The sequence below is a fragment of the Seriola aureovittata genome, chromosome 4 (genome assembly GCF_021018895.1).
Source record: "Seriola aureovittata isolate HTS-2021-v1 ecotype China chromosome 4, ASM2101889v1, whole genome shotgun sequence".
NCBI lineage: Eukaryota > Metazoa > Chordata > Actinopteri > Carangiformes > Carangidae > Seriola > Seriola aureovittata.
In genome coordinates this window covers 12,362,700-12,389,912 of record NC_079367.1, presented here as the reverse complement: position 1 = coordinate 12,389,912, position 27,213 = coordinate 12,362,700, and the positions used below count along the sequence as shown (strand labels likewise).

Sequence of the window (27,213 nt, the reverse complement as noted above, 5' to 3'; positions counted from 1 at the left end):
AAACTACAGAAACGTGGAGATTGCCACAGATTCCCTGAAGTTGCTCATAGGGGCCACTTAAGAACAAATCTGTTTGTATGACTGGTCCTTGCTTGAAGCCCATTTATTAACTGAATGATTAAAATAAGTGGCATTTCCCTTTAGCCTTGAGTCACTCCTGCAACTCACCAAGACCGGAGTTAACAAGGTTTTCCAGTCAGAATAGAAATATTATAAAAAGTGCAGAATTCTTGTGTCCAGACCAAAAAGATTGAGCAACCTTTACTACGTACTATTTTTACTGAGCCTGTTTCTGAGCAGTTTGACCAACAGAGAGGAGTGTGTGTGTGTGTGTGTGTGTGTGTGTGTGTGTGTGTGTGTGAAACTCACAGGAGTGCAGCTTAAACAGCAGCTTAACGGTGTAGTCATACAGGTGGCTGCAGTCCAGGATGACTTGGATGAGGGGGGCCAGACGACACTGACCCGCTGCCGTCACAGACACTGACCGAGACATGTCAAGAGAGCTGAATACTGGGAGGGGGGAGGGGGAGAGAGAGAGACACAAACACACACACGCAAGATCAATAGATGTATTCACAAGATCAATATATACAAACACACAGCAGGAGCCACCACACATTCACACGTACACACATCAGTGATTATTAATGCAAACACAGAGACACAGGCTCATCAATCATGAATCTTTCATGAATCAATCAAGTTGCGCTGCTGTGTTCTCGAGTCATTTCACTGCGTCGGCAACTAAAATTAACTAGTCAAGTATTTGAAAGCAACACACAGCTCATGACTGCTTAAATGAAAAAAAAAAAAAAGTGGTTTAAAATGGAGCGGAGAGGAAGCAGCAACCTGAAACACTAACAGGATTGTCTGACTCCCTCTCTGCCTCCATCATTACACCCCTCTTTCATTTCCCCACTGCCCTGCTCACACCATCCCCAAAGCCAGACCCTGAGAGCCTCTGTGCACTGCAGAGGCGTGGTTTCCTGCACAGCTAGAAAACACACACACACACACACACACACACACACACACACACACACACACATAAGCAAACACAGACACGTCAACACACACACAGACACCCTCAAGCTGGGTCTCTTTACCCTTAGATGACGTGATGCTTTTAAAATACACCAGACCAGGGGAGGAAGCTGACAAGACCCTTGAGACTTGGGTGTGATTTAACACAGACTTTAATGTGTGGTGGATTTTCTTTGGGCATAAAGTGGAATATTTGATCACAGAAAGCTCCAAACTCAAATATCAAGTCATAACAGGGAAAGTTTCGTCTTGAACACTAATGCAGAGATACGGTTTTGGCAGATATATCCATTTCTCTACAAAGAGGAGGAGGAGGAGAAGGAGGAGAAGGAGGAGGAGGAGATGATATCATCATCAGGACACAGAATGAAGGGCAATGATAAATAGAAACCAGAATGTAATTTCCCCCTGTTCATTTATGAACGAGAGCGTTCAGCTTTTCCAGCATTTCGTCTGAGCTCCTGGTCACATCCTGGTCGTCTATTTTTAGCCTAGTCCATACTTTAAAGGATATTAACCTAGGATGACTCACCCAGACAACAACAAGGGCTACAGTAAGTACGTAACCACTTACAGACTTGCAGCAGACAGATGAGGTGGAGCTGTGAAGATACTGTTGATATCATCAGTCTACGTCTGTCTGAAAGTGTCTATTTCTGTCAGACTGCATCACTTCTGTCTGTCACTGTTTGAACTTGCGTGCATCTGTGTGTGTTTACATCATGGTCTGTCTCAGATAGGCACAGCTGGTAGCACAGAGTAACTTACCACCCAGGAAGAGGTTGAGCTCACACTCCAGGTAGTCAAACATCTCTACTGTCAACTGGAAACTAGAGGTGGGCGGACAGAGAGAGAGATTACACTTTTTAAAATGCCTTTAATAAGCGCGTGCGCACACACGCACACACACACACACGCACACACACACACACACACACACACACACACACACACACACAGAATTGCCTTTCTGAGTAATGATCGAATCATGTTCAAAAGGAAAACACCCAGAATAACGCACACCAATTATCTTATTCTCTCTTTTCTCAATTGTTTGCCTTTTTGTGACGTATAGATACTTTTACTTCTTCAATCCTCTGAAAATCTGAAAAGCTGAAGAATCCTCAAAGATCTGCAAAGCTTTTGTGCGATTTAATTTTAACAGACTTGATTTGAAGTTGGCACTTTTCTACGCCTGGTTGTGTGTGTGTCCTCAAAATAAGAAACTCTTAAAACACCCAGGCCATAACCTCTGATGAAAGATCATGGTTGGCACGGTTTTGTTAGAGCAGGTACTTTGTTCAGCATTTGTACAAAAAAAGAACAAACGACGGATAAGAAAAGGTCAAACCCACTGACGTCTCGTGTTTTCATTTGATCATCGTGATAAACTGAATTAGATTCGACTAGATGTTTTGTCTCTGCCTTTTGATTTCCTGAAAGTGCGAAGAACAACCCCTTAATCTATTAGAATGATTAAAACCCTAAAATGTGTCCATAATTTAAAACATTTAAACTGAGTGTGTTGTTTGTTACAACACCTTTAAGCCGTTCTAAGCTTCATTTGGTTTATTCATGTATGAGTAGAAGCTCATATCACACGTTTGCCCCCACAGTTGAGAATTAACACTGAAACTCATTAACAGGGGGATCCTGCCGACAGCGGTCCAGCTCAACAATGACGACAATAACAGCATCCGAAGCTGCGGCACGGCACACTCACAAGTTGTTCACGTCGTTCTCTCCCGCCTCGTCGAGCTGTCTGTTTGACATCTGCAGGTTGCCGGGGAAACGAGGGTTCTGAAAGAGACGACAACAGGACGAAGCTTTAAACTCAAATCACACACAGTTCAGCTGTCCAGCTAGTCGCTTACTTTGTCTGCCGTTTGGTGCTGAGCAGTTTAAAACGGCAGTGCATCATTTAGAGTTTCACTTTTTGCTGAAACTGAACCATGAGATTGATGAGAGCGAAGTGAAACAGCAACGCTGCAACCCCAAAAACCAAAACGGAGTTGGGTGATAATCATCTGTGTTCGACTGCGATGTGATCTGATGTAAATACAAAAACACTGATTGGAGCAGCTTTAAGTAACGGATGTGAATGTTTCTTCCACCACCAGATGTTTGGTTTATGAGATGAAACAATTTGAATCCCTCAGGTTAATGCATTGTTTGGACCTTGCCTGCTCTCAAACTTTGTTCCCTGTTGACTACCGTATGTTCTCACTTTTTAAATCCAATCAAAACAAAACCCTGGCTCCGCATCAAACCGACTTCTGACTGGCTGCCAGTTATGCTGGATTTACATAAAGCTGGAGCACTGAAGGTTAACTTGCCAATTACACTTTTTGAAGGAATGCCATTTATTCAAATGAGGACACCAGAGACACACAAAAAAATTAAAAAAAATAGACAATGCAGTTTTCTCTGTGTGGAATATTTTCCACATAAACTGAGTTTGTTTAGGATATTATGCAAATGGAGATTATTTTTCAAGTAATTCTTGGTAGTTTGCCAGCTCTTTGCAGGTTAAAAGCTAATATGAGACTGTTTACAGGAGCTGATTGTTGATTTATTGACCTTTATCGAGTGCGTGACGAGAGAATTTGTATTATTTCTGCCTCTGTGAGCTCCGGAGTCATTTTAGATAATGCGTGAAGCTTACAGATCAATGCATACGTATACATCACAATAAATATAGCCCAGTAGAGACGTGAAATAAAACTACATCAGATGGTTTATAAGCCAGTGTCATATTACACCTTCACGAGTTGAGTCTTGCCAAACAGCCCCCTCACCCCCGCCCCCTTCCGGAGAGCAGCAACTAACCACATCTGCCTGTGATAGCATCAACACTGACTTTTGGTCCCTGCACCAGTCTGCTCAGCTGTCTCATAAAAAGGCAACATTACAGATTCTTAAGAGGCCATTAGTGTAAAAGCCAGAATTTTCTATGAAGTCGCCCCCCCCCCCCCGCAGAGACATGCTGGCACTAAAAGGAGAGTCTGAGACAAAGATAATGAGTGATGAGGGAGACTGGCACTGGGTTTTTATAGGCCAGGCCAACTCACTTTGATGTGAAACTCCATTTTGGTGATGAGCAGTTTGAGGTAGATGCTGCACAGCTTCCCATAGCCTTCGCTCAGGTGACCCTGGGGAAGAGAGAAGACGGGGAACAAAGAGACATTAAGAGAGAGGAGGAGAGACATGATCAAAGGTAGAACATTCACTCTCCTTTTCTTGGAAGACTTGAAGGGTTCGCTGGTTAAAGAGCGACAGGGGAAGCAAATCATTTGGTATTTTGAGGAAAATTCGTTGTGGCACTTTGGCTGAAAGCAGCATACAATAAACACTTTCATACTGTGGGGCTAAACTACACCACAGCAGCCAAGATACTCTCTCTTCTTACTGCACCGCCCACAGAGACTTGACTGCAAAAACACTGGTGGAGTATGGAGCAGATACAGTCCACCTCGGTCCGTGTGAACATGCCCCTGTTCTGAGAGGACGGGCAAAGTTGAACAGCCCCAACTATTTGGCCAATTGCCTCTCACTTCCTTTTTCCTCGAGCTTGGGTGTGCTGGGGTGGTGATGACTCAACAGGAAAGAGAGGCCACAACCTCCGTCACAGGGACCAAACTTCCTGTATCCTCCTGTGACATCAGCAAAAGCTGATGACTTAAAGGGACTACAACAAGGAAAATCTAGGCTTCCACCCAAGTCAGTGTTACTAAAGACATAACTAAGGGGTGACTGTTCAGATTTCGCGGCTTGCTGGAGTGCAGTCCATACAAGTTTACACAGCAAACCTGTGAATCAATACTGCGACGAGACTTGTTCTCACTTAGATCAATGCGAACGTTGTCACCAATAAGACTTTTCATCTTTACACAATGCATTTCTCCAATAATGTTTTTCTCTTCTGGCACCCAGAAAAAGCTAAATAGGCGAGAGCAGAGAGTTCACCTCGATGACATAATATCGCTGTCTGTCAGCCTGAACATGAAGCTGGCAGACGAGGTGTTGTGAGCTCTGACGCTCACATTTGGTGTGTTTTTACACGGCTTCGTCTGTCACTGGCCACTATGTCTGTCACTCCACTCTGACAGCAGCAGGCTATCATGTTGTGATGGCCATGACATAGAGGACAGTTGGAGGCTGCACTCTTATGTTTCTCAACAAAATACAAGCTTCTTTAATGCAAAAGTCTACTGATTTTTTTTTTTTTTTTTTTTTTTTTTTTTTTAAATGGCAAATGAACAAATGCACTTCTGGCCGCACTCCAATCCTGACGTCAGAAAAGCCCACTCAGACAGGCCTAGGGAGAAGAGGTTAACAAAATAGTCCCCCTCCTCTCTTGTGATATGAGTTTTGGTTCCTGATGGCAAATTACAGGAGCTGCTTCTATGTAGCTCTGATTTAATTATTAACCCAGTTTCAAACTACTTTAATATCTCTTTCTGAATGTTGATTCAGCTTTTAATAAAAAAATAAAAAAATAAAAATACACATGGCTTACTATAAATCAGTTTCACTTGAAATCACTCACCAGTACAGGTAATATTAGAATCACCCCACTTGATTTAATGTTTCATGTTTCAGTCTGTTATTCAACTGCTTTTAGTTTTTTGTTTTTAAATCAAGATACAGAGTCACCAGCAGAGATGGCACAAGGTCATATTCCTCATTCTCATATCACCGCACGCTGTGATGTGACTACATTCATATAATAATCTCTGTGTCCTTACCCACATCCTGCTCATATCAGTTAAATCAGCCTTGTTCCTCATGGAGTCCTTTATCACCTGGAGGGACGACAGCAGAAACAGAAGGAAGAGGAAGGAGACCAAGCAGGGGAAAAGAAATCAGTACAACACAAAGATCTGATTAAGTATAATTAACTAGAAGTGTGACAGAGTTGCGTGGATGACTGTGCAGACGCATCGTACTAAACAGAGACAAAGATACAGTCGAAACAGATAAGAAGCCAGGGTCTGTTTTGTGACGCGCGAGTGGAAATGGTTATGCCGTCATTACTTACGTTCGGATGTCCGTCTCGCAGCAGCTTGTGGAAGACGTGGCAGAACTTCCAGCAGAGCACCGCATTGCTGGAGAGAGGGAGCCGGTTGACCGCTGCCCAGAAAGTGTGGGCGCCTTTCTCATGATGGGTCCCCAAGATGCAGGGTGACAAGGGCAGTCAAGGATCACAGGGGTTAACGTGCATGTCTGGACGTCTATTCTTATGCCACTCTTCATGAAACGTTGACTGCTCATAAAATGCTTTTGGTTATTCAAAGTAAAGACAAAAACACAAATAAGCAGCTGATTATGTGCAGGAGTCTAAGTAAGTAAAAAAAAAAAAAAAAAAAAGTACACCAAAAATATGGTTAAACTACAGCTTGTTTGTAGTGCAGATGCTAATTTTAAATTTCATGTTTTTTAATAAGCAAAAGATAAATACATAAATAATTCCACAGACCTCTTTTTTGTTAAAAAAAAACTAAAATAATGAAGCCAATATATAGTGGATTAACGTTTCCCTCTCCTTGGGATTTTAGACTACTGCTCTGCGCTTTTGAGAGAGAGTGCTTGATGAAACACAAATGGGAGAAAACTCTGCAGCCTCCAAACAGCGCTCCTCTCTGTCTGTTCCACACATGACTAAATTAGCTCTGCGGCAGGGCCACGTGTAGATGATGGGGTTACACTCAGTTTGTTGTTTTGATCTTGCACGAACATAACCCTGCAGCCACAGAGGAGAGCGTCTACACACAGACACAGATACACACAGACAATATGAGGATATTCCTGGCATGCTTCTCTTTGACAGCGACCTCCTGTGTGTTGATGGCCTTATTGATGCTGACAGCCTGTGAAGAGCAGGAAAGGAAGGGCAGAGGAGAGAAACAGAGAACACAGATCAGCCCACAGCTTTTTTTTTCTCACTGCTTACAGAAAAAAACATTTAAAAAAAACCTTCAAGTGTCAAGTGTTCCATTTAAAACCTGACACCCTCCCACCTTTCAGAAAGTTGCTTTCTCCTTTTATAACCACCTGGGGAACGGGAAGCAGCAAAGTTTTCTAATAAAGGGCGACTGACCCATTTTCTTCAGAGTTGGTATTCAAGGCAGCAGCTGAGAGGCCCGAGCTCCTCTCTGCTTTTTAGGAGCTCGGCAGCCTCAGAGGCAAACAGCTGCCTCAGCAAATGACACACATGCTATTACATGGACATGTCTCACCTGCACAATTAACTCATCACTTCAAATGAGACGGATGCAGGAGAGGAAAAAACATGTAACATTCGTGTTAGTGGGCAAGGTGTCAAGGTGTAGAGCACGTGCTCTCTCTCCTCTAACGCTCAACGTGGAGAAAACTGTTTATTTCCTGGCTGAATCATAGGAACTGTAATTGCAAAATGTACGGTAGTATACAGAACGAGGGCAAAATGAGACTAAATCAGTGAGCACTTGCTCGCGTGTGGATTACCAGTGGAGTATCTGTCTGTGCTGTGAAAACTACTGAGGAATTTTAGCCAGGCTAAAAACAAACCGCCTCCGACTTCAACTCAAATATCAAGTATGAAGAACATCATCGAACGCATATTACAGAGACACTACAGAGCTGTCATGGCTTTTTGATTACACACAGCTGACAGCTAACGTGACAGTCAGGGAGCTGTTGTGGTGGTAGTGTTCGCCATTACCAGGCTGAAATGTAACCACTGGTAGTTTTAATGGAAGTATGGAAGTATTAGCTGCTAGAGTTGGCAGCGTCGACAGCGACTTCAGTAAGCTTTCATTAAGCAATGCTGACAGTTGTTGTACAACACAGTCTCTCTTTTTTTGGTGAAGTTCATTACACAGAGAGAAAATGCTATCTCAAAGAGAGCGGTGTGGTATATCGTGGGATGGGAGTCTATGGGGATTGACTCGCTTTTGGAGCCAGCCTCCAGCGGCCAGTCGAAGAAGTGCAGTTTTTTTGGTTCTTCAGTGTTGGCTTCATTTTTCAGACACTGAGGTCGCCGCTTGGACCAAACTGATGCTGACTCAAGCAACATCACTTGAGGCAAATTTATCAAAACCAAACGTAGCGTCTTCTAGAGCCACGACAGACGTTACATTTTCTTTTCTCACATATTCATTAGCCTACTTCTCCAGACCTGTGAACAGATTTTAACGTGTAAAATCAGTGAAGACCTTGTACTTGTTCCTGCTCTGATGCTTTTTCTTTAATTCCCATCAAGGTTATGCAGCCAAACAGGAAAGTGCTAGGATTAAAAAAATATGAAAAGGAGCCTGAAATATGTTCCTGCTATAAGTTCCAAGCCTGCATTGTTTGAGAGTTTAAGCCGTTTCAGATGGTTTTCAAAACAAGGTGTTCTGGAGCAGCATCTGGCTGACATATCACATCACACGAGAGGAAAATCAAAACAAGATTATCATTCTTCTCAACCCCTCAACTCTGAACCTGGGCCTGAAAAGCCAAGGTTAAAAAAAAAAAAAAAAAAAAAAAAAAAAAAAAGCAAAGCTAAAGTCAAAACATGCATTTTGTCACAGTCGTTTGCATGGTGTCATGAACTGTGACTATGGTGGCTGGGGTCAGAAGAGGACGGGAGGCCTGTTTCATAATCTCACTTCCCACAGATGTCCTGAGTCTGCTCCTCCTCTTCCAGTATGTGAGCTGTCAGGACTGGAAGTTCACCATGAGGAATCATTGGAGGAGGAAGAGGAGGAGGAGTGGGCCACGAGGACGGGGGCTGGAGAAGGAAGTAGGCAGGATAGAAGGAGAGAAGCGAGGAGGAACAGTTTGGGAGCACTTGTCCATATCAGTGTCACTAGGACGAGACAAAACCAACGCAGTCTCCTAAAATGATTAGTAAAAACAACATCTGCAGCCTTCTGTATCTTTACAGCAAATAAAACAAATATGCTACCAAGTGTCACAGACTGTTTTGAATCTACAATGTCTGTAGAATGTCTTATGAATAACTATAATCCCTTCAAACAGACAGCTCAAAACAAAGGTGGGATAAGAGAAAAACAATCTGGTTCAAAATTCAGATCATGTCTTCTCTAAACAACACTAGACAACAGACTGCATCCTCCACACACCAGCACTGTGCGACCTGCGTGACATTTCCTCACCAGTTCGAGCAAGTCATCAGACACGAGTTTTGTCTTTACAAAAATCTAATTTAGGGGTGAAATTCAGATTAAGTCACAAGAGCAATTCACTAAAGTTCAGGCAGTGTGAGGACAGGAGAAGGAAGTGCAGGAGGAATGCAGCGCTGGCTGCTGTTTCAACATCCCTGAGTCTAAATTCCACATCGTCCACCCATCTGTGTTCAAATATGTAATCCTGCCAGTGATGAGGAGGCACCACAGAGTGTTGTAATGACGATGGCTGACAGTGCCTCCACGCCTGTCATTAAACATGCACGATGTTGACTAAACATGAGCACCGGAGCTACAAGTCCAACACCTGTCCTGTTGCATCAGCAGCACAACCTGAGCCAAGACTTTGGCTGTGTGTGTGTGTGTGTGTGTGTGCGCATGTGTGTGTGTGTGTGTGTGTGTGTCAGTACTGTAAAGGTCAACACACAGCGGGTCTTACACTGTCCAGTCCAGGCGAACTGAAATAAGTCAAACCTACACTCTGTGACCTCTGATCGAGACCACAATGGAAAGGTCACAGAGTTAAATTTGAGCAGCTGCTTTATAAGAGGTTACACTTCCTGTATACAAATAAACTTGGCTTGGGCTTGTCAATAGAAATCACAAACAAGTGGATTGTTTATTGGCACAGTTCTGATAAAATGTCAACAACACAGGAGCAAAATTCCTGTCGGGCCTCAGTTTTGAATTGATTGGCAAAACACAGTTCACTTGCACAGCTTAATAGTGGACAAATCAATATTATCCATAAGCTAATGCTGTCAGGATTGTATTCCTGATTGCCTGTCTGTACAATAAACAGAAGTTCCTTTCACTTTATTCCAGATGACCAGGTGAACAGCTGTGGTAAAAGAGATGGTCACTTTGCTTTGTGTATTGATTGATAAATGCATTTGCATTTGTTTTACATAATGCACCTTCAAGGCGTTGGACACTGTCATTAACCCGCTTATATTTCAACCTTCTTCTTCGTGTCATATTTTGTGTTTTTAGATCGTGATTATCAGTATGAATGGACTGTTTTTGTTTGCTCAAACCGCAGCCTTGAATGAAAAATGAAATATTTTGAATTAAACTTAACTGAATTTATGGCTTAACTCAAGGTCTCCGAGATGTGGTTAAAAAGCTCAGAAAAAAGTCAGAAAGCAGAACTTGAGTTAGAGTTATTTTGTTATACCAGTGCTTCCAAAATCAGGAGTGAACTATCGCAGTCAAAATTTAACAGTGTTTTGATCTTGGTTTATTTGGCTATGTCAAGCATTCACAGAATGAAAAACTAAAGATGCACGTTTGAGAATGGACCGCTCTACAATGTGATGGTGTAGATGACATTAAGCATGATGCACTTATTTACATTTAATTGGCTTTGTTCACACCTCTCAAAATCAACCATTCACGTCATGAGCCTAAATGCAGTGCTCAAAATGTGTGTGTGAATGCAATCTATGCAACATACGAGTTTAATTTCCGCCTCTAGCATGTAAAGCTAGTCAGTACAAGGGATGTGCTTTTTAACTAAATAAATACTTTTCCCCCCGAGCAAAGAGAGTTTATCAGAAAGGTTGTGTTCCCAAACCAAATTCAGTAAACATTTTGTTTACACTCTGGCCACATCTGCGTTGCATTAGCAAAGAGGGAAGTGACTTTTGTGTCATTTCCTGTCACAGCCCTAGTTGTTAATTTGCCAAAACCACAAATGATGACACTGTCTTATGTTGTCATAAGTACAAAGGTCACTGGAGTTTTAAAAAACAACGACTAGCCTTAAACTGATAGGTTGGTGTGAGACGTTAATATCGCATCTAGAGCGCATGAAGATCAATTTCCTCACTTTGAATTTTTCAGGGTTGTGCGGAATCATTTTACTTCCCCTTTTTTCCTCTCTGTCACTCACAAAAATGAAGGGATGATTGAGAAAGTCCCAGTGCAACTGGTTCCCACATGAGGATGACCCAATTAGCCCACAGTGAGACTTTGTACTTTGTGTTTGGGTTGAATGAGAATGCCAGCTGCCTGGGACTCCTGGCAATGGCTTGAGGCGGCTTGCTGGCATCAATACATCAATGGCCTGTTAGCTCCTCGTGGTGTGGCCACGCACACCAGCTGACAAAGTGAAACCATGAGAAATTAAATCAGAGGTAAGAAGTGAGTGATTATAAGGATAAAGAGGAAAAATAAGACCAGAGGCACTCTTCCTTAGATTTCATACTGTGGACAGAAACATACGTCACTGCGTCCACAGGGGGCTAACCTCAACTCCCATCCTCTGCGCTTTCTCCCTCACGCTTTCCTTTCACCCTTAACTCATTTTAAACACTATACCCAGCCATCATAATGAGAATTCAATCAATTACATCCCTGCTGAATACAAAACTCCTCTTTGCATCTTGTTATCTAAAGAAACATCTTTTTTTTTTCCCCCACAGCTTTGCTTTCAAACAAAGTGTTATTGATACAGTGTTGAAAGCATGTTAAGTTGGGCCTGGCAAGCCCCAATCGGCTGTTCTGTAGAAAGCTGGGCATTGATATGCTGATCGTAGCCTGGCTGTGTCCACTGAAGGGCCAGTGCAGAGCGCAGAGAGAGAGAGAGAGACAGGAAGCATCTTCTGCCTGCTAAATGAAACAGCCTTCTCTCGACACACTTCCTCATCCTCCGCCTCCATTCTCAGTGACTCCTCTGAGCGTTTTTTACGAAAGCATGTTATTAATGCACGCTTTGGCAATTTGATTTCCATGTTAGAACTAGAGATATGTCATCGCATCACTGTCACTTTGTGTTGGTAGGAGAGAAAAGACAACGCTCTTGAATATTTCTGTCTCTGCTGTGGCACATTTTAAATCATCATTAATGATGGGACAAACCCGCAGCCCGTTCAATCATGACAAAATGACTGTGGAAAGCCACGCCAGAGCCAAATGAAAGGGGGCAGAGTAAATTCGGAAACACTTGTTCTCCCTGGATTTAAATTCTCATGGTTGTAGAGGCGGAGGAGGTATCCTTATGTGACCCTGACGATTTATTATGGGAGTGGAGTGATTAATCTTAGTTGCAGTACTATGATTATCTGACCCTCGTCATTTAGGTCTAGGAGGAGGAGGAGGAGGGCACATGATAAACTGAGCCGTCCTTTTACCATCACACATTTATCAAATCATCATTTCTTCCTGGCTCTTGTTTTAATCATCTTATTGAAAAAGAAAGATATCGTTGGTCTCAATAACTTCATCAGGGTGACGGGTGTTATGGGAATATGAGCGTTATGTCGCAGAATAGATGGAGTTCAATAATATTCGTATTTAACGTACAGGCTGAAGGTTTTCCCTGTTTGTACTTGTAGAGAGCTGACATGATTATTCCATTAATCCATTAATTAGCTAATTGAAAGGAAATTAAAGAGGAATTATTTTGGTAATCAATTATTCATTTCAAACAAAAACATTTTCTGGTTTCAGCTTCCCAGATGTGAGTATATGCTGCTTTTCTCTGATTTAGAGCCTGGCATGTGTATCCAATGCCCCACATTATATCATTACAAAGCAATATTCAATATTTGCTGTTTTTGTCCTTCTTGCACCTTAGGCCAGGACACTGGATGTGACGCGTGTGTGTGACGGCTGCGGAATGCCTTGGTTTTCATTTTGGCGCACACGTCAACCAAGACGTTCCACAGCTGCGACACACACGCGACGCTTCCAGCGTGTTCCTGGCATTAGGATTGTGAACTGCGCAGTTAATTGTACTTCAAAGTCGTATCTGACTCCATCAGTCAATAAATAATCCCATTTCCAAAAAATACTTTGTCTTAAGATTTTAGTATAAATGAATGTTGGTTCAGATGCCACATAATGGAGATGGGTGGCTACACTGCTGCTGCTGAGGCTTGTCCGGCTACTGTGCTGTACAGTCGGAAAGTGAACAGCAAGAGGACGGAGGGAGGATTGAAAACAGGAAACATGGCTGTTTGTGAATCCATTGGCACTGTAATGCTGAGGTGCAGTAGTGGAGGCATGGTCATTGTGGCTGACCCACTGGGGGTGGAGGTAGTGGTAGGGATGGCGTTAGTGGGGGGGTGGGGGGGGGTACAGGCGCTCAGTCAGGTTTCCTGTCTTGGCACACCCTGCACTGGCCATTTCCTGCTTGCCTGCTGAAAAATGCCCAGCATCACCGCCGCACCCCCCACCCCCAGCTAAAATCCTTGCTCAGTCAAGCCAGACAGGCAGCGGCTGAGACAGTCAGTCAGGCCGAACATTTCATTCTTGCTACAGCTCTCACATTTCCTGCCAGAAGCTTCCAGGTGTCTTTCAAGGAAAAACTGTGGTTTATAAAAACTTTTTTTCACAGCTCTGTCTAGCATTTATTTAAAAAAAAAAAAAAAAAAAAACTTTGCCAGAGTAACTGCTGAGATGTTGGAACAATGTGACATTGCTTAAAATATGGGCCAAAAATCATGACAGTCAGATAATAATACCTGTAAACAAGCCAAAAGATTAAACAGATTATCTAAACCACTTTTAAATACCATTTGGATGCAAAACTTGAAAGTGACCACACTCGTAATGTCACTAATCATTCCTCAATCACTGTCTAATTATCTGATTATTTGTGTTTCCAAATATGTATTTACCTGAACTTAACAAACAGGTTCCCATTTACACATGCAGGCGATACAGAGCAACGTTAGCCTTTAATTAGAGTTATGTTTCTGGTCACCTGGCAATTATAAATCCAATATTCACACTCTTAGCTCTGTTTTGGCCTCTACCAACTCCTGAAGGAAATATCTGGCTTTTAAGCTGCTGTTCGGTGCTCAGCAGTGACTTTGTTGGTTTCAGCAATTATTCTCTGCAATGAAAATGCTCTGACACTGATGAGAGCAGTGAGCGCTGCAGGGCATAGAACCAAAACGATGGGCTGAAAGAGGCTAAAAGACTCAACAGAGCTGGATGGAAATGCTGAGACGGTCAGGTGACAATTTCCTGTGGTTTGTCACTGCGGGCAACCACTTTCACATGCACATAGATCCATTTGTTCATATAAAACGTTAGATTATAACAGCTTTAATGTCTTTTAAAGTTTAGTTCAAGGTTTGTTTACGCTTGTGAGCTACACAGGCACAAAAGCATCATCAGTTGAGTAACTGACCAGCTGGGGCTTTATTTTCAGTGTTTCTTGTATACTTTTATGATATTTGGCTAAAGGAACGCTTCACAAACTAAAAATACATTTGCTTGACAACAGTACAACTCCCCTAATGGTTCAATATGCAAGAATGAAAATAAACATTTGAAACCGAAAGCTAGCCTAACCACGGTGCATTTCACACAAATACACACCCTCCCTCACCACATGTTACAACAGCATGAAAGGCCATTTTTTGCAAATGCTTTCAAGAATCAGATAATAAATGGAAAAGCATTTTGGGCCCAAACATTTTTCCAAAAGTAACTCCACCCAATTCAAAAGGTCGCTCCTCTGAACAGAGCCCTCTGTGTTGCTTGTTTAAGGACCTTTTTACGTGTTGCATCTGACATGAACATCCGCTCCCATACAACAGTCACTCCACACCTCTTGAGAAAGAGGCTGGCTGGCACTGAGGAGAGGAAGGTAGTGGAAAAGATGGCCTTTTTTAGAATAGCTATTTTTCCTGTGTACTTGAATGCACACACAGGGAAAGACCCAGCTGTGAGAAGGGAAAATTACAAACTCACAGAGGTGACGTTATGGAGGCTTCACTGGAGGGAACTGAGGCAGTCTGGATACTGATCTGCACCATTATCAACACAGTGAATAGAATCTGCATCGCAATTAACAATTCTGTTCATATGCGATGGTGAAACCACGCTTCAGTGTTGCCTCAGCATCTATCAACCTAATCATGATCAACAACATCAAAGCTGATGGGCTCACATGATTTGCTGGACAAGTACAAGCCTCTCAGACTGTAAGTGGGAGCTTGTTTTCCACAAAATGCACCGAGCATCTTCCATCCCATTCATAACAGGGCATTTGGTGATGCAGATAAGCCCAATGGGATGAAGCCGTCTCTTAAGAGCCCATTAAAAAGCATGAAAACACAGGATATTTGGAGTGTGTGACCTCAGAGCACCAGGCTTCTGTTCCTGAGGGCAGAGGTGGAGGGCAGCAGCTGGTTAAAGACACGCACGCACGCACGCACACACACACACACACACACACACACACACACACACACACACACACACACACACACACACACACACACACACACACACACACACACACACACACACACACACACACACACACACACGCACACACACAGATATATGCTGAAGGCCGGGTTCCAGCATAATTAAACTCTCAGATCCTACACCCCTATGGCAGGTTTATGAGCCTTTCCTAATAAGTTGGCTTTCTGCAGCCTTGTGTGAAGGAGCCTCAGCTCTGAAGCTCAGCTTCCTGCAGGAATGGTGATGTCACAAAGATGCATTATAAAAGAAACATCTGTGCAGATCAGTGAAGCTCTCCAGCCCACTTGCTCGTTACTCCCCAACACTGAACATGCATGAACATCACAGAATATGCCTGTGTGTGTGGGTGTATTTTCCTGAAGGACTTGATGATGGCTTGTGTGGTGATCTGACACCAATTAATCCACCCCACAACTGTAAAACTGCTGCACCAAACTCACTGTTTACTTCACGGCCCATTTGACTGGCAACTGCAGCTCAATTTGTTACATTTGTTCAAGAAAACTCTTGATGCATTTCCTTAAAGACTTTCTTTTATTTGGACCCAAAAACAGGTGTCATTCAGGGAGGAGAGAGTTTACTCCTCTGTACATACATGTGCTTTAAAATTTAGGTACAATTTAAGACATCTGAGAAATAACCTCTGCAATGTAACGAGCCACATCTAAAAATAAGACTAGGAGTTAATAAAAATAATTACTTTAGCTATAAAAATGCACTTTTGTTTACAGCTGCGACTATAATGTTTATTTTCAGTATCAATTCATCTGCAGATTATTTTCTTGATTAAAATTGTCATAAATAGTATATTTAAGATTTTCTGATATTTACAAAAAGTCAAGTTTTCACTGATGTTTTCACAGTGAGAATGAGAATATAGATGGCAAAAGAGTCAACCAAGGCCATAGTGGTCCGAGGTGGATAGCATGTTATCACCACAACCCCATTAGGATTCAGGCTGGAGACCTTTGTTGCATGTCATCAGCTATCATTCCTATCACTCCTTCCTGAGGTTTCTTGTTTATCTACACTGTGAACTAACATATAAAACACTAAAATACCCTCCAAATGTGGAATGAAAATATCTGTTACATGTCTACATCACAGAAATGATTCCTGAGACTTGGACACAGAATCAGAAATAAATCAGGATTGGCTCTAACTGACCTGCACAAACACCTGGTCTCAAAGGTAAACTATTCCCAGTCCCAAACAGAGTAGAAGTCCAAAATCGACACACAAAGCTAATGCAGTAAAATAACATAAAAATATCAGCATCACATCAGTCAGAATGACACTGAATTATCTGATATTGTTGAAAAATTTCAACATCAGCATGCATCTCTAATACAAAATGTTCTCTAAATTTTACACTATCAAATTCCCTTTTGGGTCCATGAAGCTCTGCTGTGCTACTGGCGACTTTGTTTTCATACCGCTGTGCCTCGCTACATGCCGAAAAGCCAAAACATAGTGGCAGAAAAAGAAGGCAGTCAACCACAGAGAACAGCCTTGAGGAGTTCTGTTTCCCGCTGACACCAACAGGTCTGTCTGAAATAATCTGTAAAGTGCAACTGAACGGAGATCCTCTGGAGGAGAATTTCCATCTCTACACCTACGCTATGTCTGCGCCTTCATGCTCCGACTGACTTCATGTGGGCAACTCAGATTTATTTCACAGACCACAGAGTGATTTTCCTGTTTCAGTATCATAAGAAACTGTGTGGATCTTGTGCCTCTTTACACCATCTATGTGTGCTATTTCTTTTATTGCTCCTTGAAGCATCTACTCCACAAACTCCTCAAGACTATTCCTTCGCTGGGGATCTTTGGAAAAAGGACTCTGGGTGTCCTTTCATGTCACCCACCCTCCCCCACACCTATACAAGGGCTAAAAGTACACCCATCCATCCATGTTGGCAGTGAAAGGCCGGTCTTGTTGCCTTGGCTTATGTGCACCTGCTCCAGTACGCTCTGGACACTTAGTCTGCCTGTTAGCCTCTAGCGCATCATTCACAGCACTGTGACTCAAAGGAAAATAAAATCACACAAGAGTCTGTTTGTTCGAATGTGTGATAAAGTCCACATTGTTCCAGTTTTTACTGACCTGCTTGTGATAATATACCAGCTCACTTAACTTTACCTTCATACCTGGTGTCTCTTTAATATGTGTAATACAGTGATAGTCACACATCCACACACTGTTGGCCTATGGGTTCGTCTCTCACAGACACCAATACAAACAGTAATTGACATTCATGGCACATTTAAGCTGCTGAACTTTTTCCACTAACCTGCGGCTGGAGACTGAGCCAAGTGAAAAATAGAAAGCTGGGGCCAACAGAGGAGCACATCTCAAACACTTTCATGTCTTGGACCCCAAAATAGACCCCAGTTAAAGCTGCACAACCTCATGTGTTACTGCTCTGTCAATAATAAAGGATGGCCGTGGTTGCAGTTGGTTTATTAGAAATATTGTGCCCACAGAGTCACTGAAGGGAAACTTGAGATCCGCGAGTCTTTTCCTGATTGTTTCCACTAAATAAAACTGGATTCCAACTGTAGCTGGGACCCAGGGGACCCCCTCTTCAAGGACCCTGTGTCCCAGTTTGCAAACCACTGGAATAAACGCTGGAGAGACTTTCTGCTCAGACCTTCACGGCTACTTCTCCACAACAAAAACCAAACTTCCCACGGCCACATTTAGCTACAATATATCGCCAGACAAACACAAGTCCCTGCATGCATTGAGCATAACTTGCATGTATTCACGCAAACAGCACCGGTGTGCGTGCGTGTGTCTGTTTGAGTGTGTGTGCAACAGGACTTCTTGGACACCGTCACCACCCCCACCTCCAAAAAAAAACATGAAGACCCTCGAGTGTATCTTTTGCCTTGGGTGATTTTTTTCCTTCTTAAAATAAAGAAAACAAATCGGTTGATGAGCACTTACAATTTTACTGAGATCCATGATCGTCCAAGCAGAAACGGTGAGTGTGGATCCTCGGAGCCGAAGAGGAGATCCGCTCGCTTTATCCTAACGCGGAGTAATTAGTAACGGGAAAGCGATTGAGGCAACAAATGCATTTGGGAGGAGAAGAAGGGGTGGAGGGGGGAGGTGGAGTGGGCCGTTAGCTCAACATGTGTCCCGATTTGGTATTAAAATGCTCCCCTATCCTTCCTTCCTTCCTTCCGCGTCCTTTCTCCTTTCTCTGCGAGCCCTACGTGCTCCCTTATCGGCGAGGACTTCCAGCATCCGACCGCCGAGGAGCCGAAGCTGTCCGGGAGGAAAAACACAAGAAGAGGACTACCGCTGATAATACCTGCTCATTTCACCGCTGCCTCACATTAAAACCACCCCGCTTATGTGTATATGTATCAGCCCACATAGCGGCTAAGACCGAGACAGGAGGATACCTTTATTTTGCAAATAGCCCGCTCTCTTGGTAGACAATAGTAGCATGGAGCCTGCAGAGTGGGACGGCTCAAACCCGGTGGTTTCCAAGCTGGGGTCCGAGGACCGCCAGGGGTCCTGTAAGAGGGGAGGTGAAAGGGGGGTGGGGGGAGATCCAGGAAATAAGAAAACAGCTGAATCTCCACTGATGTTCCATTCATTACCAGTTAGTACAGATAGTGTGAGCTAGTGCTGCAACTTATTTCATTAGCCTTTCAATTAATGTAATTTAAAAAAAAAAATCTTAATTGATTAATCGCTTAAAATATGATCTTGTCCTGAAGATCCAAGGCAGTGTCTACAAATGTCTTGTTTTGTCCTTACATTGAAGGAACTGATGTCACAGAATGTTTGGCAGTTCTTGAGCGGGTAAAAAAAAGACATTTAGTTGATAATCAAAATATAAATGTTAGTTAATTTTTGATCAATCAGCTGATCGATGGACTAACTAATCATTAAAACAGTGCAATCATCAAATGATTTTATTTTAATGAAAAGGAGTGGGGGCCCATCCACCTCCTCTGAATCCTGCTCACTGTGCTAACAGTAACAACACATACACACATACATCACTAAAATACATTGTAGAACATGGTATCGATAATTTTGTAAGTAGTTGGTGAGATGAAAAGACGGTTTAAGATGCAAATTATATTTAGGTCTTATTTTTGATTGTGAGCAGTGTTACTGTGTTCTTATAAAAACACATGAAGCCTTGAATAGAACAACTTTCAATGGGGAAAAAGCTCAGTGTTCACCATGAGAGCAACTCTAGGTAACTGATGCCCCCATCTGGTTTCTCCGAGATTGCCTGTCCTCAAGGCAATACAGTCGTGTTGTGGTGTGTGTGTTTGTTTGTGTGTGTGTGTGTGTGTGTGTGTGTGTGTGTGTGTGTGTGTCTGTGTGTGAAAAAGGCAGCCTTGTATATAAAATGCTATGGGAGTTTTAGAATAAGGCTGAGGACTGTTGCATCTTACTGGGACACTTAAAACAACAGAGCCATCATCAGTGTTATTAGAAACACCTGTTACTGTTCTGTCTGCCAACTGAAAAATATAGTTTTAACAAGAACTGACCATTGTAAGCTTTGTAAAGGTAGAATGTGTGGCACACCTGTTGTACTGGATTGCATTAGATTGTATAGGTGTACATAATGAAGTGGACTATATATTCCAGTCAATTAGAACTAAACTGATGTGTAATATACTGTATTTGTTACAGCAGAAATGTGGTACATTATGTGTTAAAACGTTAAGAGTAGTAATAATATGAATTATTCATATAGATTATTAAATCAAGGATTATATGCTTTGAAAAAACACATCCATCTTTTCACAAATGTAAATTGTTTTGTTAACAGACGACAACAATGCTACTTTTGTCATGTAGGTCCATCCACAAGCAATCAGCTCAAAAGATCCATTTTTAAATCCAGGCTACTGTTTTAAAAAGGCTTCTCTATACAATCACAGGACATCAGCTGACCACCCGAGGCCCGGCCAGCCACAATAATCAATATGCTACTCATTACACCATCGGGGCAGCACGTTATACCTCCAGGCTGCACAGCATAAACTGTCTGTCTCCAGACAATGCCGGCTCTTTTCCAACAAGTCTCTTCACTTCCTGGTACGGCGTGGGCCCTTCGCCCAGGGCAGCCTCACACAGCATTTCTCACATACAAAAGTCCCACTCTGTCACTGCCTGGGTTTTCACTCGGCCACTGAAAAACTCTTGCCCTTTATATAAAGTCCACCCACCTGGAATAAAGGGCATTTTTGAGTTCCACTTCCTGTTATAACCCAGGTGTATAAAACAACTGTTCTCTCAAAATAGACAAACAGGTGAAAACTGATGCTGATAAGAGATTATTCTAATCCTGCACATGATGGAAAGTGCATTTTAATACAAGCAGGTTGTCTGTTTAGTGATCTCATTGTCTATCAGTGTCATCTCTTGTGAGTCATGTTTTCATTCCAATCAATTCCTCGAAATCAATTACAACATTAATGATAAGGATAAGGAGTGAAAATTATACATCAGGTTATTGTGACTCGTGCAGATGAAATTCCATCTAACCAAAAAACACATGAAGTGCCTGAGACAAAAAAAAGTATAAATCAAACATCACAAACTTTTCGTAATGCTGACGTCACATACTCCAAATTCCTTAGTATATTTAAACATTTAAAGTCCTGTTAAAAACTGAAGCCGGTCAACACCGAAACAAAAATTAAACATATGCAGATTCCTAACTGTAGAATGACCGATTTAGTGCATGTACACTTTTTCTGTGAGGTATTACTACAAAAAGGTAGTTGTGGTAATAACACTGATTCACATAAACATCCTTTGAATCACTTCCGTTAAGTTGTGAAGCCAAAACTTGGTCTGTGTTGAGGCAACAGGCTGAATCCAGAGCGCAGGGGTTAAAGTCCTCTAACGTAGTTGTCTCTTCCACCGACTCAAGGCTGACTCTGAGGTTACGACATGGTTATGACTTTATGTCTCTGCGTGGAAAATGCCAACAGAGGTGACTGAGCATGCTGTTCAACGCTTGGAGTTTGTGCTGTGTACATATACAGGTCAAATGATGACTAGCTGCTCATGCATTATTCATAAAGGAAGTTCTTCAGTAACACTGAAACTTAAGTCTTCATCGTCTGTGTGTGTGTGCGCCATAGGAGCCCATAATAAATTAACTTACGGTTTCAGGCTCAGGCATCTATCAGACTATAAGATTACAGAGGGTGAATTTCTGCATGTGCCCTTTGCGTACATACATAAACTTTCACTTTCACCCTGACATGTTACATAACAGCAATCCATGTGAGATAGCATGGTCAGCTCTCAGGCGGGGCAATAATTCAATTCAATTGTTGTTTATCAACTTGTAGTGGAAGGATAACCCAGCCTTAGTCAGTGCAGGATGTATTTTGTCACATAACTGACGACTGTATTGCATGATCATTTGAAATGAGGCCTCTCATGCTGAAGTAGGTTCATTTGCATACCACACACTTACAGCGAGGATGTAGGTTTCAGACTGACTTTTGACCTCTGCTGCACGAGAAACAAAAAACAACTCTCCATCTCTGCCTCTCTCTCTTTCCGCTTTACTGTGCCATAAAACATAGAAGAGATCGCCAAAACAATCTGTAAATCAAAGCCATTGTTAATGCCGCCAGGAACTCATCGGTGCACTTTGTTCCACTTACTGACCTGTCACTCATGTCTAGCTCTATTATTCTACAGCCAGTCAGTGCAATGAGGCCACAAACCACCGCCTGCTGTTTCTGCTGCCTCAGTGCTTTTAATGGTCTCGCTTTCATGCCTGCATGCTCGTCTGTGTGTGTGCTGCATGTATGCGGATATCCCTTCCTAACTTCCCAGCATTTTAAATTGCAGGATGTAAAAAAAGGCGAGGAAGACTCAAGACAATGAGCGTTGGAGGGGAGAACAACAAGGCAAAGAGAAAGACAAAGGACGGAGGAGAAAGAGAGGCAAGAGAGACAGGGTGATTAAAAAAAAATGCTTGTCTACGTTCGCACTGCCGAGTCCTGACTGTGCCCGAGGGCCACAGCCCCGCTCCTCCCCTGAATTCCACAGCTGCTGGGGCACCAAACAGCACCACGGCAGGGTGCAGGGGGATGAGGGGTGTCCACTAGAGCAGGTCCACACATACTGTACACCAGTGACTCACAACCGGGGGTGCTTGTGGCGAGGATTTGGAGTAACTCAACTAATTTGACAAACTGAAATTAGTCTTTGATTCTAAAAAAAAAAGGCGTAAAAAACTAGTTAGCAGGTGAGCACAGCAGGTGGAACAGATAACTAAGAAATAGATAGTGGATAAACAGTTAGCTGTTAGCTAATAGTAATGGATAAATGGTTGAAATTGTTAGATGTGATTAATACATAAATGGCTGAAACAAAGAACAAGTGTTGAAAGTAATGGAGAAACAGTTGAAATAGTGATCTTAAAGTAACGGATAATGTTAAAGGTTTTAAATAGATAGCTTAAAGTAATACATAAATAGAAGAAACAACCAGCTTGTGCTACAAGTGGCCAATCGGTAAGAATTCATACTTGACCAAACAGACATGGCGGGTGATGTCAGTGAAGGGGTACTTCACAGGTACTTCAGCTCATCTGTAAGGATGTGGAGGTATTTTGCTCGGGAGTCACTGCTGTACACGGTCACACTAACAGCCAAACACACATGCACTCAAATACACATACAAACATGAGTGACCTCACAAGCAGGCAAGTAAAGAGGAAATGAGGAGGAGGCTGGCAGGCAGTCTAATTTAGGGCCTTAATTTGGTAACATAAAGTGTGGTGTCATACGGCGGCTCAACCTCCAGGTCCCAGCTGAGGAACTGCTGCCCCAGATGTTCTATACAAGCACCAATTGTGGTTCCTATTGGTCCAGAGATTACTACCTACACCAGCTTTCAAATGAGAAACCTCTTCTGGCCCCTGACAGCTCAGAGACTGTTTCTAGGAGAGAGTTGACATCTCTGGCATTTTGTAGCCTTAAGATAAAGATTATAAAATATGTAGTGTTCAGTGCTAACTATTTACTTGTTGGTTTTCTCATTGCCGTTGAGAACACCACAGTACACCGAAACATGCAATGATGCCGAGACAAACACACCGAAGATGAAATCCCGCCTAAACTCTAAATTAAAGAGTCAGCTGCTATTATGAGGCTAAACATGTCATTAAAAGCAAGCTCTGTGTGCTATGTGGCTGCCCTGGTTCATTCTTTTTATAACCCTGTGTGGACACTATGTCAGAGAGGCTTTTGAACACACCCTGGTTGTTTATCCAACTTGGCGGAGAGAGATAGGCGAGCACTTCTCAGAATCAGTGTTTTACACAACTATGCCTTTAAAGTCAAAGCAGGAGACCCTGCTGTGTGTAGTGCTGCACACTGCTCATATTCATATGAATGAAACTGTAGAGCACTGAATTCAGGTTACATGTTGAATGTATCACACTGTTTACTCACACTGCTGACAGTTGTCACTTCTCTGAGTCCGTTGCAAACAATTATAAAATAGTTCTACAGCTGAAACAATTAGTTGATTAATCATTTAGCTTTTTGATGGAAAACTATCGATTAATTTCGTCATTTTGAGCAAAACTTCACTAGTTGCAGTATCTAAACAGGTTTTCTTAGATTTAAATGATATGAAACTTTGTACATTTTGGTTTTGGAGTGTTGTGTGAACGAAAAAAGACATTTCAATGTGTCTGTTTGGGCTCTGGGAAATATTAATATACATTTTTCACTAGTGTTTGACATTTTATAGAACAAATGATGAACAGATTTATCATGAATACTAATCAGTAATAAAACTCTTTCTTAGTAGCAGTTCTAAAGCGATCCTTTCAGCAACTCAATTTTGGAGACTTTTTTTTTCAGTTTTCTGTCAGATGAAAAATCTAGAACTTCATATTTAACATGGGCTTATCAATATAAATATCAAAAAGTTTAGTTGAAGCTGAAAAGGCTGGAGGTGAGAGGAAATCTAAGACAGACAGAGAGGCGGACAGACAGATATGCAGACAGACAGTTGGTTTTCTATAGAGGAGGTGAAAGCCAGCCACCCAGCAGATTTAGGCAGCTTTAGAGCACAACAGATCAGAAGAGATTATCTCTCACTGATCCCCTGTAAAGTCGACAGCAGATTCATTGATTCCTGTACCGCCTGCCACAACTCTGGATCCCTAGTCAAAAATCAACCACAAAAAAAAAAAAGAAAACACATGATGGTCTATGGCCGTAACAAATCCTAGTCAGTGATTTAAAAGCTGTTAAAGCCCAGGTGGAAACCTACTATTACAGCTTTACAGAGGAGAAACTGGCACCATTAGTGTCAAGAACAAAACAGTTGAATGCATCATGCTGCAGTCTAGTCATGTTGGGACACCGATATCTAATAGCAAATCAAACGTGGGCTTGTTTTATCTTGCATGAATATTTTCACCCTCTTTCACGGCAGCTGTGAGCTGATCGGCTGCAAAGCTGTTTGTTTTGTTTAAATGACCTCAGATAATTGAGGGCTTTAATAAGGCAGATGCATAAAAATGTCAGAGAAGGGCCAAATTCCTTTTCCTCTCCGCTGACTGCCAAAACACATGCTATCAGAATTGCATGCAAAGACAAGACATGGGAAGAAACTATGTACATGTATCATGTTATTGCCTTGACACACTTCCAGAGGGTGAGATCCCAGGAGCCTGACAGTGACCTAGTGACCAGGCTTGGCTCTGGACACATACAGTCACGCATGCGTCTCTCCCCGCCTTTAATCCACACTGCTACTGTCCCGCATGGGAGAGGCATGGAGTGGGGGGCTGGGGGGTTAAACTATATGTGACCATCTAGAGGCAGACTTGCACATTTAGTATAGTGTTGACCGTACTGTCCGATTAAGCAGCCGCTGTGGGAGAAGCATGTTGCAGCACTACCATGGCAGTTTGACTGCCTTGATTCATCTGACCTACTTTCCCCCCCATTCCCTCCCCTGTGCCTGGTCTGGGGAGAGGGGAGGGGAAGACCACCAGGCAGGAAGCAGCGGGCTCCACAGCCTAACAGCAGCCTACATACATATGTTCACTGGGAGAGAGCACTTCATGCAAAGTCAGATGTAGCTCTTGAAGCTACACAGCATTCATTATTCATCAGCAACCATCACATCACAACTAAACATTACAAACAAAAACAGTCTCTCCTTATCTCCTCTGCCTTAAAATAATAAAGAACTCACTTCCCAGATCTCATTTAAACCATCATCATCATCATCATCATCATCATCATCATCACCGCTGATCCTGCTGAGACTATAGGCCCACAGAAGACACTGACAGCCTGTCATACAGAGCTTCAGCTGGCCTCCCTCTTGTCTGGGTTTATCCAGCAGATAGGCTAACAACACAGTTATCTGAATTCAAAAGGCCATTGACCTACATTTCAACAGCTCTTTTGTTGTGCAGTGGACTCATTGGTATCTGCTGATCACAGGCAGACATCAGGGAAAGTACCACTAAAATAACCCATAATCTGGATCAAGTACAGGCACGGTGTAATTGAAGTGTCAAAACTGGAAGAATTACTAAACCATGTCAAAAATAAATAAACAAAACGAGAAAAATGTTAGTGACTGTGTGTCATGTTTGATGGATCCTGGGTCCTATCCTCACTTCAGTCAAAATCTCACAATGCATAGTTTAGTGTCGGGGGTTGGCAGCAAACAGCCTAACATGACAATCATCCTCCCACCTTATAAAGCGGCTCTCAGCCAGGACCTTCATCCCACGCTTTCACCACAATAATGTTATTGCATTAAAATGATCCCGTCTGCTCCTTACCTGCCCTCTCTCAAAGTTTTCTTTCTCCAGCTCCAGGCTGTTGGCCCCTCCAGTCCTTCGGATCACTTTGGGGATAGCGTTGGGTACTTGCTGCATGGAGCTTTTCACTCGGTCCATTGTCGTCTGTGACAGAAAAACGCACAGCAGCGAAAGAAAAAAACTAACTTTCAGTCGATAAATAGGCTAAATTGTAGAAAAAAAAGAAAAGAAAAAAGAAAAGCTGCACTAACTATGGCGGGCAGCAGTCCATGCTGTGCTGGACTCGTCGCCCCGTTCACTGAATCATTTGGCCTTTCTGTCCAACACCCCAGTAAATGACAGGAGCAGCCTGAACGGCACCAGTGTAAAGTTAGCCATGTTTCAGGATGATCACGCTTCCGCTTTCAAAATAAAGCCTCTATTCATTTACTTGCGTCTTTGAATAAATGTAAATTGAACGTAGTGCGTGGAAAATAGAGCTGTTTGTTTCATATATTGAACTTTAATGACTTGACAGCAACAGCAACAACTTCTTTTCAGCAATGCTTAAATAACCCGTAGGCCTTTGACAACAGCCAGTATTAGTTCTGTAGTCGTAACCAGGCCTACTTGTTACTAATTAACCATAAACAGTGAGTTGCAGAGGACATATGTCCTAGTTCTCTTAGCATTAGAGTTTTAACAAAAATATAGCAGGAAATGTGCTTTACAAACACTTCTTCTTCGTGAAAACAGGTGGAAGTCAAGAACAATCAGAAGTAAGGTGTGCTAATAACTGCGGGGACTTTGCAGAAGTCACAATATTTGTCTCCAAACTCAGTTTTGCAACGATGCATTGCTGCACAAAACACACTATCTCCGTGAAAAGCTTTTACGTACAGCGTCCTCATAGGAACACCTCAGCTGCTGTTGTGAGTATGACTGAATATTATGGAGTTTATTTGGGT

At 42.5% G+C, this 27,213-nt stretch overlaps 1 protein-coding gene across 2 annotated transcripts in view; it reads right to left on the bottom strand.

Annotated features, from left to right (window-relative positions):
• Positions 1-26,593, bottom strand: part of hip1 (huntingtin interacting protein 1) — a 45,180-nt gene extending 18,587 nt beyond the window's left edge. Inside the window, exons 1-8 of one of the 2 annotated variants that reach the window (XM_056373830.1) lie at positions 26,288-26,593; positions 6,851-6,914; positions 6,086-6,228; positions 5,793-5,849; positions 4,116-4,196; positions 2,768-2,844; positions 1,813-1,874; positions 370-510 (exon numbers count right to left, since the gene is read on the bottom strand). In XM_056373830.1, coding sequence (XP_056229805.1) covers positions 370-510; positions 1,813-1,874; positions 2,768-2,844; positions 4,116-4,196; positions 5,793-5,849; positions 6,086-6,228; positions 6,851-6,914; positions 26,288-26,404 — 742 coding nt within the window. In that variant the 5' untranslated portion in view covers positions 26,405-26,593. Of the gene's footprint in view, positions 1-369; positions 511-1,812; positions 1,875-2,767; positions 2,845-4,115; positions 4,197-5,792; positions 5,850-6,085; positions 6,229-6,850; positions 6,915-18,402; positions 18,908-26,287 lie in introns of those variants that run through there. The other variant, XM_056373831.1, reaches the window with a different exon arrangement.
• Positions 26,594-27,213: the final 620 nt, after the last annotated feature.